We start from the raw sequence: 14,396 nt of genomic DNA on the forward strand, positions 1-14,396 counted from the left end.
ACAGCATTGAACACACCTAATGAACACACACTCAAAGCAGTGGGCAGTTGGGGGATCAGTGCCTTGCTTTGGGGACTCACCTCAGCTTTGGTATTCAGAGTTGTGAGTGCCCTGGTTATTCACTCCACACATACATACATACATACATACATACATACATACAATACATACAATACATACATGCAGTTGAAGTCATTATTAGCCCCCTTTTGATTTTTATTTTCTTTTTTAAATATTTCCCAAATTATGTTTAACAAAGCAAGGACATTTTCACAGTATGTCTGACAATATTTTTTCTTCTGAAAAAAGTCTTATTTGTTTTATTTTGGCTAGAATAAAAACCAAAAATAGATTTTTAAAACCCATTTAAAGGTCAAAATTATAAGCTCCTTAAGCTATATATATTTTTTCGATAGTCTACAAAACAAACCATCATTATACAATAACTCGCCTAATTACCCTAACCTGCCTAGTTAACCTAATCAACCTAGTTAAGCCTTTAAATGTCACTTTAAGCTGCATAGAAGCATCTTGAAAAATATCTAGTAAAATATTTTTTACTGTCATCATGGCAAAGATTAAATAAATCTGTTATCAGAAATGAGTTATTAAAACTATATGGTTAGAAACGTGTTGAATTTTTTTTTCTCTCTCCATTCTCTCCACATTCTCTCCACAATTCTGACTTAGTTTTTCAACCTGCATGGTTTTAGATTGGAAATGACCTCTCCCAAAAGATTATTAGACCAAGTACAAGAGGCAATATTGTGGAAAAAAATAATCTCTGCTTTTATTTACCTTTGAATAAAAAATGGCATGTCCAAAATAATTCACAACCTTTACAAACTGTCAGTCTATGGGAAAATCCAAAGTTCTAAACCATTCCTAATAGTCCAAGCTATTAGCTAAAACATCCTAATTACCCCAATTGATTGAAAACAGCTGTTTTAATCAACTCAACAGGTGAGAAACAGAAGCTCTCTGCTGTTTGTGGACAGTCATGGCTAAGATAAAGGAGCTCTGAGAGAACCTGCAGCTGTGCATAGTATCTGCAGTATCTCATTTTGTGTTAAATGAAGAAGCCTAAGAACACCATCCCTACTGTTAACATGGTGGTGAGAGCCTGATTTTTGGGGGTGTTTCTTTAGCCAGTTGATCAGGGAACTTAATCACTGTAAATTGCACCATGAAAAAGGAGCAATAGATCAAAATTTTCAACTACACCAATGGAAATTTCAGCAAAACTGCGACCCAAAACACACAGCAAAAGTGCTGAAGAAATGGTTAGCAAACAAAAAGATTAATATTTTGCAGTGGCCCAGCCAGAGCCCTGACTTAAATCCAACTGAGAATCTGTGGAGGGAAATAAAGATCAAGATGATGGCAAGAAGACTCTCCAACCTGAAAGAGTCGGAATTTATTGCTTAAGATGAATGGGCAAAAATACCAGTGGAGATACAAAAAAAGCTGGTCAGCACTTATATCAGGGGTTTGATTGCTGTAATACCCAATAAACCTTTTCTATTGATTGTTGAGAAGAGTATGGATACGTTTGGGAATGCCGCTTTTTGTTCAAATATAAATTAAAAGCTGATATATATATATATATATATATATATATATATATATATATATATATATATATATATATATATATATATATATATATATTGTAGCGAGGCAGAGGGAAAACAGCGGCACAACAGGATGAGTTTACAGACAAGTCCCCGGAGGGTGCTTTATTTACAAAGTGAATGTGATGTAAAAGGTGCTCTTCTTTAGGGTGAGGTGCTCTGGTGCTCCGGGAAGTAGGTGAAGGACAGTGAGTAGTCGGGTGGAGGATCGTCACGAGCTGGAGTCCGCTATGGAGAGACAGAGAGACAAGCATTAGCACAGGGAGTCATAGAAGGAATGAAGCTCATCTTCTCCTGGCGTAGGTTGGGCTTATATGTCTCTCCGCTTGATGTCCTCCAGCTGTGTGCGATCCTGGCTTGATGAAGGTCCAGCTGGGTGAAATTAGCGACCAGGGCGACGTGACATATAATTGCTCGCTACATTCCCCCCCCCTTAGCGTCGTCCTGGTCCTGGGTGTCCTGCGGAGAAAAGGTAGAGTATTGTGAGGGGGGGTAGAATGGTTTGACAGACCTGCCCATCCTGACCATAGCCTTGAGAGCCCGTCGGCGTTTCCGTGGGAGGCCCCGGCTCGATGTTGTACTGTGAAGTTATAATCCTGGAGCGACAGGAACCATCTGGTGACTCGAGCGTTGTTATTTTTCGCTGTTGACATCCATTGGAGTGGAGCGTGGTCGGTCACCAGGGTGAATCTTCTGCCAAGGAGATAATACCTGAGCTCCAGGATTGCCCACTTGATCGCCAGGGCCTCTTTCTCCACTGTGGCGTACCGGGTCTCTGCAGGGGTAAGCTTCCGACTCACGTACATGATGGGGTGTTCTTCATCGCCGTGGACCTGGGAGAGGACCGCGCCCAGGCCCGAGTCGGAAGCGTCTGTCTGTAGGATGAAGGGGCAGCCGAAGTCAGGTGCGTGCAGTACCGGAGAAGATGTTAGTGCCGTCTTCAGGGCTTGGAACGCGCCATCTGCTTCCCTGTTCCATTGTATCTTCTCTGGCTGCCCCTTTCTGGTCAGGTCTGTCAACGGGCTGGCGATGGATGAGAAATTGGGAATGAAACATCTATAGTAGCCCGCTAACCCCAGAAATGCACGTACCTGGGTCTTTGTGGTGGGTTGTGGAGTTTCTTGTAGTGCTCTGATCTTGTTCTGTTGTGGCTGTATGAGACCTCTACCGATGTGGAAACCGAGGTATTTTGCTTCTGCTAGACCCAGGTGGCATTTCTTGGGATTAGCTGTGAGCCCAGCCCTACGAAGATCAAGGAGCACCCTCCGCAACCGGGATAGATGTTCTTCCCATGACTCGGAGTGGACGATTAGGTCGTCGAGGTATGCTGCTGCATACGGCTGGTGGGGTCTCAGCAGGATGTCCATCATACGCTGGAATGTTGCTGGAGCCCCGTGGAGCCCGAAGGGAAGAACCCGGTATTGCCAGTGCCCACCGGGAGTGGAGAAGGCGGTTTTCTCCTTGGCGCTTTCACTTAGTGGTAGTTGCCAGTAGCCTTTGGTGAGGTCGATCGTGGATATGAATCGGGCTCCACCCAGCCGATCCAGCAGCTCGTCCACCCGAGGCATGGGGTACCCGTCGAATTTGGAAATTTCGTTCAGCTTCCTGAAGTCATTGCAGAAGCGGAGGGTGCCGTCGGGTTTGGGGACCATCACTATGGGGCTGGACCACGGGCTACGAGATGGTTCGATGATTCCCAATTTCCTCATCTTTTGGATCTCCTCGTTGATAGCCAGCCGGCGAGCTTCTGGTACTCGATAAGGCCTCTGCCGGACGATGGTGCCAGGTGGGGTGATGATGTCGTGCTGGATGATGGTGGTTCGGCCCGGTTTTTCTGAGAACACATCCCTGAACTGACCGACCAAGGCTTGCAGCTCCGCCTTCTGGTTCGGTGAGAGTTGCTCACCTATATGGACAACGGGAGAAGTTTCTTCTGAGAAGGCAACTAGATGACCTGGAGCTGCAACCCATTTTTTCATTAAGTTGATGTGGTAAAGTTGTTCTTCTCTTCTTCGTCCCGGCTGACGGACTCGATAGTTTACCGGCCCTACCCTTTCTACCACTGTATATGGCCCCTTACAGGATGCCAAAAACTTCGAGGTGGTGGTAGGTATCAGGATCATTACCTTGTCCCCTGGTTGAAACTCTCGGGGTTGGGCGGGCCGGTTATATAATCGCTGTTGGGCGCGCTGGGCTTCGGTCAGATGTTGCTTGACGATGGGCATGACTTTCTCTATACGTCCTCTCATGTCCCGTACGTGCTCAATTACTGACCGTTGTGGGGCTGGCTCTTGCTCCCAAGCTTGACGAGCCACGTCCAATAGCCCTCGTGGTTCGCGGCCGAACAGCAATTCAAAAGGTGTAAAACCTGTAGATCCTTGGGGAACTTCTCTGATTCCGAAAAGCACGTACGGGATCATGAGGTCCCAGTCGCGCCCATCCTCTGCCACCACCCTGCGGAGCATCTGCTTCAGCGTCTTATTGAAGCGTTCCACCAAGCCATCAGTCTGCGGATGATAAACAGAGGTTTTTATTTGCTTTACCTTAAGGAGGCGGCAGAGGTCTGCCATCAACCGGGACATGAATGGGGTGCCCTGGTCGGTCAGTATCTCTGCTGGTATTCCTACCCGGCTGCATAATAAAAACAGCTCCTTAGCGATTGCCGATGACGTGGCTTTTCTCAGAGGGATCGCTTCTGTATATCTGGTGGCGTAATCGAGGATGACAAGGATGTGTTCATGTCCCCGGGCCGACTTCGGCAAAGGCCCTATCAAGTCCATGCCAATGCGGTTGAAGGGCACCTCAATGATGGGTAATGGTATCAGAGGGCTGGGGGGTGGTCGTTGGGGAGACGTTCTTTGGCATATGTCACATGCCTGACAATACCTCTTGACTTCTCCATCCAACCCGGGCCAGTGGAAACGATCTCTGATCCTCTTGATCGTGTTGGCTGCTCCTAGATGTCCTGCCATCGGGTGAGTATGTGCCAGTTCTAGAACAGTCTCCCTTTTGGTCCTCGGGACGACCAATAGCGTCTTCGTTTCCCCCCGCCTCTCTGCGACACAGTACAGCAGACCATTTTGCACAATAAAATGTGGGAGGGGGTGAGGGCTGGGAAACCGTTCGTTACCGTCTATGATCCGGACTTGTGGCCAGCAGTGCTTCAACGTTTCATCTTCACGCTGTGCTCTCCCGAAATCGCCACCTGCGGTAATCTGTTGAAAAAGATCATAGTACAGGTTAGCCGATGATGACTCACCCCCTCTGTCGCTCTCGGTGGCCATCAGCGCTGTTTGGCGGTCCCGTTGAGCCCGTCCCTTGCTGTTCTTCTTTGCCCGAGCCGATCGAGCCTGATGGTGGGTGAGGAGATCATCGAACCCCGGCCAGTCTCTGCCCAGAAGAAGGGGTACAGGAAGATCTGGAACCACTCCTACTTCGATGCGCCAGCTTCCCGACTTAGTCGCTATAGTGACTCTTTGGGCGGGTACGTGGCGGGTATCACCGTGTATGCATGTAATCGGGATTCGACCTTTCCCTTCTTGATGGTATTTTAACGTGTTTGGGTGGACCAGTGTTATTGCACTTCCTGTATCCAGTGTGGCCGTCTGCGTTTTCCCGTCTAAGCATACTTTTCGGGTGGGAGCTTTGGGAGGGACGTTGCGATGTAGCACGCACCCTGCCGTCCAGGCCGGGGCCGAGAGTGCTGTTGGCTCTGTGGGCATCGGTTCGTCGACTGGGCTGGGGACCGCCGGTCTGCTGCCTGGTCGTGTTGTGCCCTCCACCGGTCGCCATGGTGCATTTACCCTCCGGGGTGGCAGAGCCGCTCTCTCCCCAGTCTCCCGGGCCACGTGAGCTTCTGCCAGCTCCACCGCCTCCACCAAAGCGGCCAGCGAGTCGGGGTTCCTCATGCTGGTAAGTGTGCGGAGCCGTCTGGGTAGCGCCCTCATCATCTTTTCAATGACCACCTTCTCAGCGACCTGGACTGCGGTTGGATCTCCTCCTAACAACCATAATCTTCCCAATCTTGATAAGTTGGCTGCTTGGGTCCGAACCGGCTGTTTGTCATCATAGGACCACTGAGAAAATTGTTGTGCTGCGCTTATATTGGAGAGTCCCATTCTGGCGAGTATCTCCTTTTTTAATGCTTTATAGTCGTCATTTTTCGGTGTCTCTAATGCGAAATAAGCTCTTTGAGCTTCCCCAGTCAGGAATGGCGCTAACATCCTCGCCCAACTTTCCTTCGGCCATCTCTCTCTTTCCGCAATTACCTCAAAGGTGTGCAGGTAAGCATCAATATCATCCAGGTCGCTGAGTTTTGTGATAAATCTATGGGCGCTCACCTCAGAGAACTGGCTGGAACCGGCCGCTTGGCGGAGCTGTTGTTCCATATGGTCTTGTCTGGCGGTGAGTTGTTCAGTTATCACTTGTTGTCTTCTTGAGATTTCCGCTAGATGGCGTACTACCTCTTCGATCGACATGACTCAGGAGGGGATGACAGCCGAGTAAGAGAGCGTGAGTGAGAGAGAGAGCGGATGCCTGTCTGTAAACAGAAGAAAAACAGAGAAAATTCAGTGGTTACTTCTTCTTACTGGTAAGTGCTGAATTTTTTTCCCTCTGAAAAAGCGCGCATTCTCCACCAGTTGTAGCGAGGCAGAGGGAAAACAGCGGCACAACAGGATGAGTTTACAGACAAGTCCCCGGAGGGTGCTTTATTTACAAAGTGAATGTGATGTAAAAGGTGCTCTTCTTTAGGGTGAGGTGCTCTGGTGCTCCGGGAAGTAGGTGGAGGACAGTGAGTAGTCGGGTGGAGGATCATCACGAGCTGGAGTCCGCTATGGAGAGACAGAGAGACAAGCATTAGCACAGGGAGTCATAGAAGGAATGAAGCTCATCTTCTCCTGGCGTAGGTTGGGCTTATATGTCTCTCCGCTTGATGTCCTCCAGCTGTGTGCGATCCTGGCTTGATGAAGGTCCAGCTGGGTGAAATTAGCGACCAGGGCGACGTGACATATAATTGCTCGCTACAATATATATATAGATATATATATATATCTATATATATATATCTATATATATATATATATATATATATATATATATATATATATATATATATATATATATATATATATATATACAGTAAAAGTCAGAATTATTAGCTCCCCTGAATTATTAGACCGCTTGTTTATTTTTTCCCCAATTTCTGTTTAACAGAGAGAAGATTTTTTCGACACATTTCTAAACATAATAGTTTTAATAATCCATTTCTAATAACTGTTTTATTTTATCTTTGCCATGATGACAGTCAATAATATTTTACTAGATATTTTTCAAGACACTTCTATACAGCTTAAAGTGACATTTAAAGGCTTAACTAGGTTAATTAGGTTAACAAGGTAGGTTAGGGTAATTAGTCAAGTTATTGTATAACAGTGGTTTGTTCTGTAGATTATCGATTAAAAATAGCTTAAAGAGGCTAATAATTTTGTCCCTAAAATGATGTTTAAAAAATTAAAAACTGCTTTTATTCTAGCCAAAATAAAATAAGACTTTCTTCAGAAGAATAAATATTATCAGACATACTGTGAAAATTTCCTTGCTCTGTTAAACTTAATTTGGAAAATATTTTAAAAAGAAGAAAAAATTCGAAGGTGGCTATTAATTTTGACTTCAACTGTGTGTGTATATATATATATATATATATATATATATATATATATATATATATATATATATATATATATATATTAGTGCTGCCAATCGATTAAAAAAATTAACTAATTAATCGCACTTTAAAAAAATAAATCGCGATTATTCGCATTTAAAAGACCAAAACTTGTAATTTTGGCTATTCGAATGTAAAATTAATGTAAACGCAAGACAAATACTATTTAAATTCAAAATATAATTCATTATTAGAATTTTTGTTTAACTTGTAACACAGATTTACATTTTACATACATTTCATCACCAAATATGTTTTACATAGACAATTAAGTAGATTTTGGACAGTTTTTTCATTTAGAAATGTTTCTGTTGAGCATATCACAAAGTGGACACAAAGTGACTAGATTGCTGTAAACGCTGTGCCTGAACAGCCATAAGACTCCTCCTTATCCTCCACCTACTGACCTCATTTTTTCTTAAACATTAAGCATGCTAGCCAGTCAGGATTAAAAATTTGCTGTCTGAAATTGTATGTTTATATTAAAGAAAAAGGATAATATTTTTAAACTAGAACTGTTTCTAACATAAACCCCAATCATTTCTTTTGCAGCTATAAGATATAAGCTACTGCTTTTTTGTATTGTTTTCCACTGTCACCTTTAATGTTCATATGAAAACCGTGTAAGTTTATTTTACATTATTAGTTTGAAACATTTGAAAATTACCCTCCTTTAAAAAAAAATGTTAGAAATGGAAAAAAATAAATAAATAAACAATAAATAAATGTATCTTCTGCTTCTTATTCCATCAAAATGTCAGGTTTAAACTAGGAAAATTTAAACAAAATAAATAAAAAAAAGAAAGAAAAAAGAAACAAAATGGAAGATGAAATTGAAATGTTACAATATGTTGATCTTTATCTTCAGGTCAACTCTGATGGCAGGTGGAAATGGGTCTGGATCTGCAGTGAATCCGTGGCTTATTAATGAATCTGAGGAGACCAAAGGACTAAGCTTTGGAGAAATCAAAAACCAACAACAGCAGATTATCGAAGGTACATTGCATACAGTTTGAGTTTACTCTGCCGGTCTATCAAGTTTATTATGTAGCCTAAAGGATTAGTTTACCCAAATAGGAGAAATATATGAATCACCCTCATGTCATTATAAACCCTTGAGACAATAATTCATCTTAGGAACACATATTAACATATTTATATGAAATCTGACAGCTCCTTTATCTTCCTGTGACAGCAAAGTTCCTGACTCATTCAAAGTCCAGAAAAATACCTAGAATATTCTCTAAACAAACCAAATGCCTTTAGTGGTTGAATAGGAACATTATCAAGCTACAATACTTTCATTCGTACATAAAACTACGTTTTATTCAACATTTTTTTTCCCTCAATGTCAGTATAAGGCACAGGGTGAACACTGTGTAGTTATGTAAACGCCGCCCATTCCTGTAACTTTGTTTGGAACAAAGCACAAGTTTATTCTCCAAGGCATGACCAAGCATGAGACATGAACGTGTGCCCTATACTGACACTGAAGAAACTGTTGAATAAAGATTTTATTTTAGTTTTGTGCTGCACAAATGTATTGTCATAGCTTAATAATATTTCAGTTAAATCACTGAAGGCACATGATCTGTTTTTAAAATATTTTTTCATATTTTTTCTAGTCGGGAATCATGCCTGTAATGCAGTGAATGCATAGCTGGCTAAGAGGAAGTTCGCTACTTTGTTATATAAAAAATACATACAGCTAATCATTGTTCATATCATTGTTTACATTCGGCATGGAATGAGAGGTTAAGTAAAGTGAACCATTCAACCCAATAGTGGAAAAGCTGCTCTAGTTTTCCCACGTGGTCTCCCATCCAGGTATACTAACCAGGCTCAACCCTGCTTAGTTTCAGTGGGTGACCATTTGAGAGCTGCACAGTGATAGCTGTTAGCTTGTGTTTATAAATAAAGTATATTTATAAAAAGCTATCAGCAGTTAAAAAGGGGTTGTCATTAATTAAGGATAAAATAAGGGTTACAGTAATTCAAAATGAAGGGTGCTGACAATCGACTTGTGTGCACTGAAAGATGTCTCTCTGACAACATGTAGCAAACACTCGAAATTCAGTTCTGTTTACTAATATATATTGTGATTGAGCGGTCAGATGCACAGAGAATTATTTCGTAAGGAAGGCAATAGGGAATCACTTGCAGTTTTGACTTAATTTGCTTTCTTTCTTTATTGAACATTTCTGTAAAACATGTATTTATTCTTCTGCTTTTGGTATAACAAAGAACTGTAATTATTATTATTATTATGGTAATTATTATTAGCCTGCTGCTGGCTCTCTGCAAGTCTCACGTGGTCGCCCACTGAAGCTAAGCAACTATACTCCAGTGGTCCCCAACCTTTTGATCACCACGGAACGCTTGTGAGTGCAAGCCGCGCACCTCCAATGGAAATAACGAACTTGCGCTAACTCTAGCAAAGACATGATATGTGAAGGCCCCTAAAAGGCTGCCGCCATTTGCAATCTCCAGCAGTTGATCTTCTTGTACAGACATGCTGGATACCTGATTTGTTGACAAATGGATTGCGGATCCATTTTTTGCAGTTCATGGGTCCTTTACTGGGCCTTTTCCCTTTAGCAAAGAAACTTTTCAAAGACGTCTGTTTCTTATTTTGCTGCTTGTGGGTTAAATTTGGAAGGTCAAGTCACTGAGATGTATGCGAGAGAATACAGTCATTTTACAAAATAAAAGATCGTTCAGGCTTAGATAGTAAATACAACGGAAATAATAAGTGATTTTTTGTGCGGCCTGTACCAATTGATTATCGGACCGTGGCCCGGTGGTTGAGGACCACTGCTATACTGCTCTTTGAGCGCCGTGTTTTAGATGAGATGTTAAATCATGGCCTCCTAATTATCCCCATATCATAATTGGCTTCATCCTCTCCACCAATCAGGTGGTGTGTGGTGTGCGGTCTGGCCCAATATGGCCGCCGTTGCGTCATCCAGGTGGATGTTGCACACTTGTGGTGGATGAGAAGATTCCCCCCAAAAATGTGTAAAGCGCTTTGAGTGTCCAGAAAAGTGTTATGTAAATTTCAGGGATTATTATTATTATTATTATTATTATTATTATTATTATTATTATTATTATTATTATTATTATTATTATTATTATTATTATAAATAACAGGGTTTTAAAACGTGTTAAGCATGTTATTTATTAAATAAATTTTTTGTTAAAAATAATATTACCAACTGCTAAAATTGATTTATGTTTCTGCAGTGTAAATATAAGCATTATAAATGGGATTTGCACGTAGTACTATACACAATGTTGTCATTATTATATGTGTGCATCAGTTGTGTCACTTCTCTGTCATTCATACATTCATAATTCTTTGCCCTTTTGTTTTTGTGTGGTTTACATATTTTGTCTGAATATACCTCTGTCCTCTTTTGTGTCTTGCTCTTTAGCCCAGGATGCTGGCCTGGATGCTCTGGCGTCAGTCTTAAGTAGACAAAAACAGATGGGTCAAGAAATCGGCAATGAGCTAGATGAACAAAACGGTGAGTGAAAAGTGCAGTAGCCTATATATGACAGGTCTGGCTGAACATTCACATGTTTTTCTATGAATAACGTCTAATTTGTGGTCAGGTTGGTTTTACTTTGTCACGCTGCTCTCTCGCTAAACTACATATGATGTCATTGGCTTTAAAATGAGCATTTTTTTCCAGTGGAAAATGTGGAATGGTACATGGAAACTCTCACCTGGTCTATCACATTTTTAAACTTCTTCCCAATGCAATGTAAACTTATTTTATAAACATAAGACATTGCACAGAGACATCACATCATTGTAGTGAATCTATTTGAGTTGGAATGTGAGAACATGGAGGAATCACATAGTATGTACATGGAGTAGACTGAGCACAGGTCAGTCATCTGTGACCTCATCTGAAGGTCACAGGTGCTTTTAACTTTTCCCACACGGCCTTTCCAACCTTTTAATGCTGGAGTGGTGAAAACAGATAGACTTATATACAGATATATATAATTAGGGTTTTTTTTATGATGTGAGATATTTTATCTGCTGAGATCGGTTTGCTGAAATACAATATTTTCTTAAAATAATCAGCCGCGCTGACATCACTAAAGAGTATCGCTGCTTTAGTTTGACTTGTCAGGGTTACAGCAATTTATAAAGCTAAATAAACCTGGGCTGGAGTTATTGTTTTTATTACATTGACTTATGAAGTCCAATGTTGAAATGTTCCTCTCTGTCAAAAAAATATAACTTTCAAAGTCAATTTACCTCTTTTAAAAGTCAAGAAGCAGATGTAAAACTTTTGAAGTTGGCAAGGTTTTTAAAATGTTTTTAAATAATTTTTTTTTGCTGGCCAAGTCTATATTTAATCAAAAATACAGCAAGAAGAGTAATATTGTGATATTTAATTAACATTTCAAATAAATGTTTTCTTGGTCTATATATTTAAAGTGTCATATAATTCTTGAGAAAGTGCTGATTTTAGTGCTCAAGAAGTAGTGCTCATACTATTATTTTTTTGGTATTTAATATTTTGTGAAAACTATGGTTATTTTGTCAGGATTTAATGACTTTATCAATAACAGTTTTAGTTTATTAAAAAGACAAAAACTAATCATCTGACGAGTACAGGAATAGAACAGGATGACATATTGGCAGTAAAGAGTTGAGCAAAATCTCTATAATAATTGTAGTTTTACATTTGAAGCAAACACAGTGTGTTATCAAGTAAGAAAAAAGACAAGTCTTTTTCTTTTTCACATCAAATGTATAATACACAAATGTACAGTTGAAGTCAGAATTATCAGGCCTCCTGAATGATAACCCAGACCCCCCCCCCCCCTTTTTTTAAACACATTTTTAAACATAATAGTTTTAATAACTCATTACTAATAACTGATTTCTTTTATCGTTGCCATGATGACAGTAAATAATATTTAACTATATATTTTTCAAGACACTTCTATACAGCTTAAAGTGACATTTAAAGTCTCAACTACGTTAATCCTTAACTAAGCAGGTGAGGGTAATTAGGCAAGTGATTGTATAACGATAGTTTGTTCTGTAGACTATCGGAAAAAAGTAGCTTAAAGGGGCTAATAATATTGACTTTAAAATTTGGTTTAAAAAATGTAAAACTGCTTTTATTCTAGCCAAAATAAAACAAATGAGACAATCTTCAGAAGAAAAAATATCATCAGACATACTGTAAAAATTTCCTTACTTTGTTAAACATCATTTGGGAAATATTTAAAAAAGAAACCGTATATAAAACAACCCCACCACATTTGTTATTTTCAAATTCACTGTTTATATGTCATAATAATTGGATCATATGCTTTTTTTGCTTAAATAAAATATGTTGTTATTTTTTGTTGTTGTTGAAAAGACTTCCTAACTCACTTTTGAGCAGTTTAATGTTTTCCTCTCAAGTGGCAACCTTCTGCTCTCCCTCGTGAAACAAATACTGAAGTAACTGAAACTGCAATCTATCAAAATTCCGCTAGTCCTGGCTTCATAATAGAGCAGATTTCTATTGAGCCCACTGTTAAAATGGCCAACTTTACTGCAGGAAAAAAAGGTGTTTACAGCCTTGTAATAACAAGATTTTTTTCATATAGCTAATATTACCCTTCATGACAACTGTGAGGCGGTGAATTTTTTAATAACTCGTCTTTTTCGTTTATATTAAGTTATATTAAGTCTACATAATTAAGGGCATGGCCACTTAAGTGACAGCTAGGTCTTGCTGGTCGCCGTCACTTCACCTCAGCTGATTTCACCTGATTAGCTGCTGAACTCGGCATATACATCATATTTTTGATTTGTTTTAAGTGGCTTTACACAGTCATTTGCCTTTTGTAATTATTTCTTTACAAGTATCAGATGATATAGCATGCTGTGTGCACTTAATTGTGCTCACAAATAATTCATATGGCCTCCATTTCCTACATAGGTGAGTGAATCTCTATAAATTTATTTATTTATTTTTTTGGATAATTTATCATTTATATTTTTCTTTAGAACTGTAAGGCACTCCAGAATCTGACAGATTGATTAGCTGTAGGCTCTAGAACAGTCATCTGAAACGTTGTCATACAGTGTTATGCCTAGATTTTATAAATAATCTTGCATTTACTAACACAGAATATATTTTACGTGTTTGGAAGAAAATAGCTTTTTCCTCCTGCAAAAAATTTCATAAGAAAATTTTTAGTTGTTGATATGGTGTACAACCAACCACAAATGAGTGGCAGGTAAATAAAAAAAAAAAAAAAGTGTGTCTATGCAAAATGCTAGCAGGCATCTGTAGCTTTGCTCACGCTCTGCCTCTTTGCCCTTGTTTGGTATTACAAGTAGCTTACTTGTAGCTTCTTTTGCGTTCTTCAGAAAACTATGGGTAACGTCACGGATACTACGTCCACATTTTTTACAGTCTATGGTTTTTCCTAAAGTACTAATTAAAAAAAAAACAAAAAAACAAAAATGACCTCAAAGTAAACTGACCAAAAATATAATCATGGAATTTTTATTAATAAACAACAATTTTTATAAACACAACAGCAATTTTTGACAGGCAGTGTAAAAGATAGATTTCAGTTTAAAACCTGTTAAATAAATCTCAAAAGCTGTGTATTATTTATGGATGCATATGGCTAATTAGTCTGTCTAGCTGCCTTGTATGTTGTGACAAAAACATGTTGTCTAATTGCTGGAAAAATTAAAGGTCTCAAGCTTTGCTTTAGTGTATATAAGAAGAGCAGCTTTTAAAATGCAAAAAAAAAAAAAAAAAAAAAAGAAATCCACATGACCCTAATGGATAAACATTTGGGTTGAAATCAGCTCTGTGTCTGTGCAACTTGTTTCTAAAAAAAGGAATCCTGATGCAAGTTCACCTCCTCCCTGTTGCTTTTGTTGGCACAGTGAAGGTTGCCCACAATGATTTTTCAGGGGGCAGTGTAATTACTGTGGACCACTTCCAGTGTCACTACTTTTTCCTGTCTGCTTCAGCAATCCGCAGCTTGGTGAA

At 39.9% G+C, this 14,396-nt stretch overlaps 1 protein-coding gene and 1 long non-coding RNA gene across 3 annotated transcripts in view; one reads left to right on the top strand and one right to left on the bottom strand.

Moving 5' to 3' along the window:
- LOC147843513 (uncharacterized) overlaps window positions 1-14,396 on the bottom strand; it is a 721,012-nt gene that overhangs the window by 255,611 nt on the left and 451,005 nt on the right. The gene's annotated exons all lie outside the window — the stretch shown is intronic.
- The window catches only part of stx8 (syntaxin 8), a 106,138-nt gene that overhangs the window by 17,951 nt on the left and 73,791 nt on the right, over window positions 1-14,396 (top strand). For both annotated transcript variants that reach the window (XM_087255247.1, NM_200375.1), the window contains 2 exon segments: window positions 8,228-8,355; window positions 10,797-10,889. In XM_087255247.1, the coding sequence (XP_087111373.1) occupies window positions 8,228-8,355; window positions 10,797-10,889 (221 nt within the window).

This window comes from Danio rerio, chromosome 6 (genome assembly GCF_052040795.2).
Source record: "Danio rerio strain M-AB ecotype USA chromosome 6, GRCz13ab, whole genome shotgun sequence".
Lineage (NCBI taxonomy): Eukaryota > Metazoa > Chordata > Actinopteri > Cypriniformes > Danionidae > Danio > Danio rerio.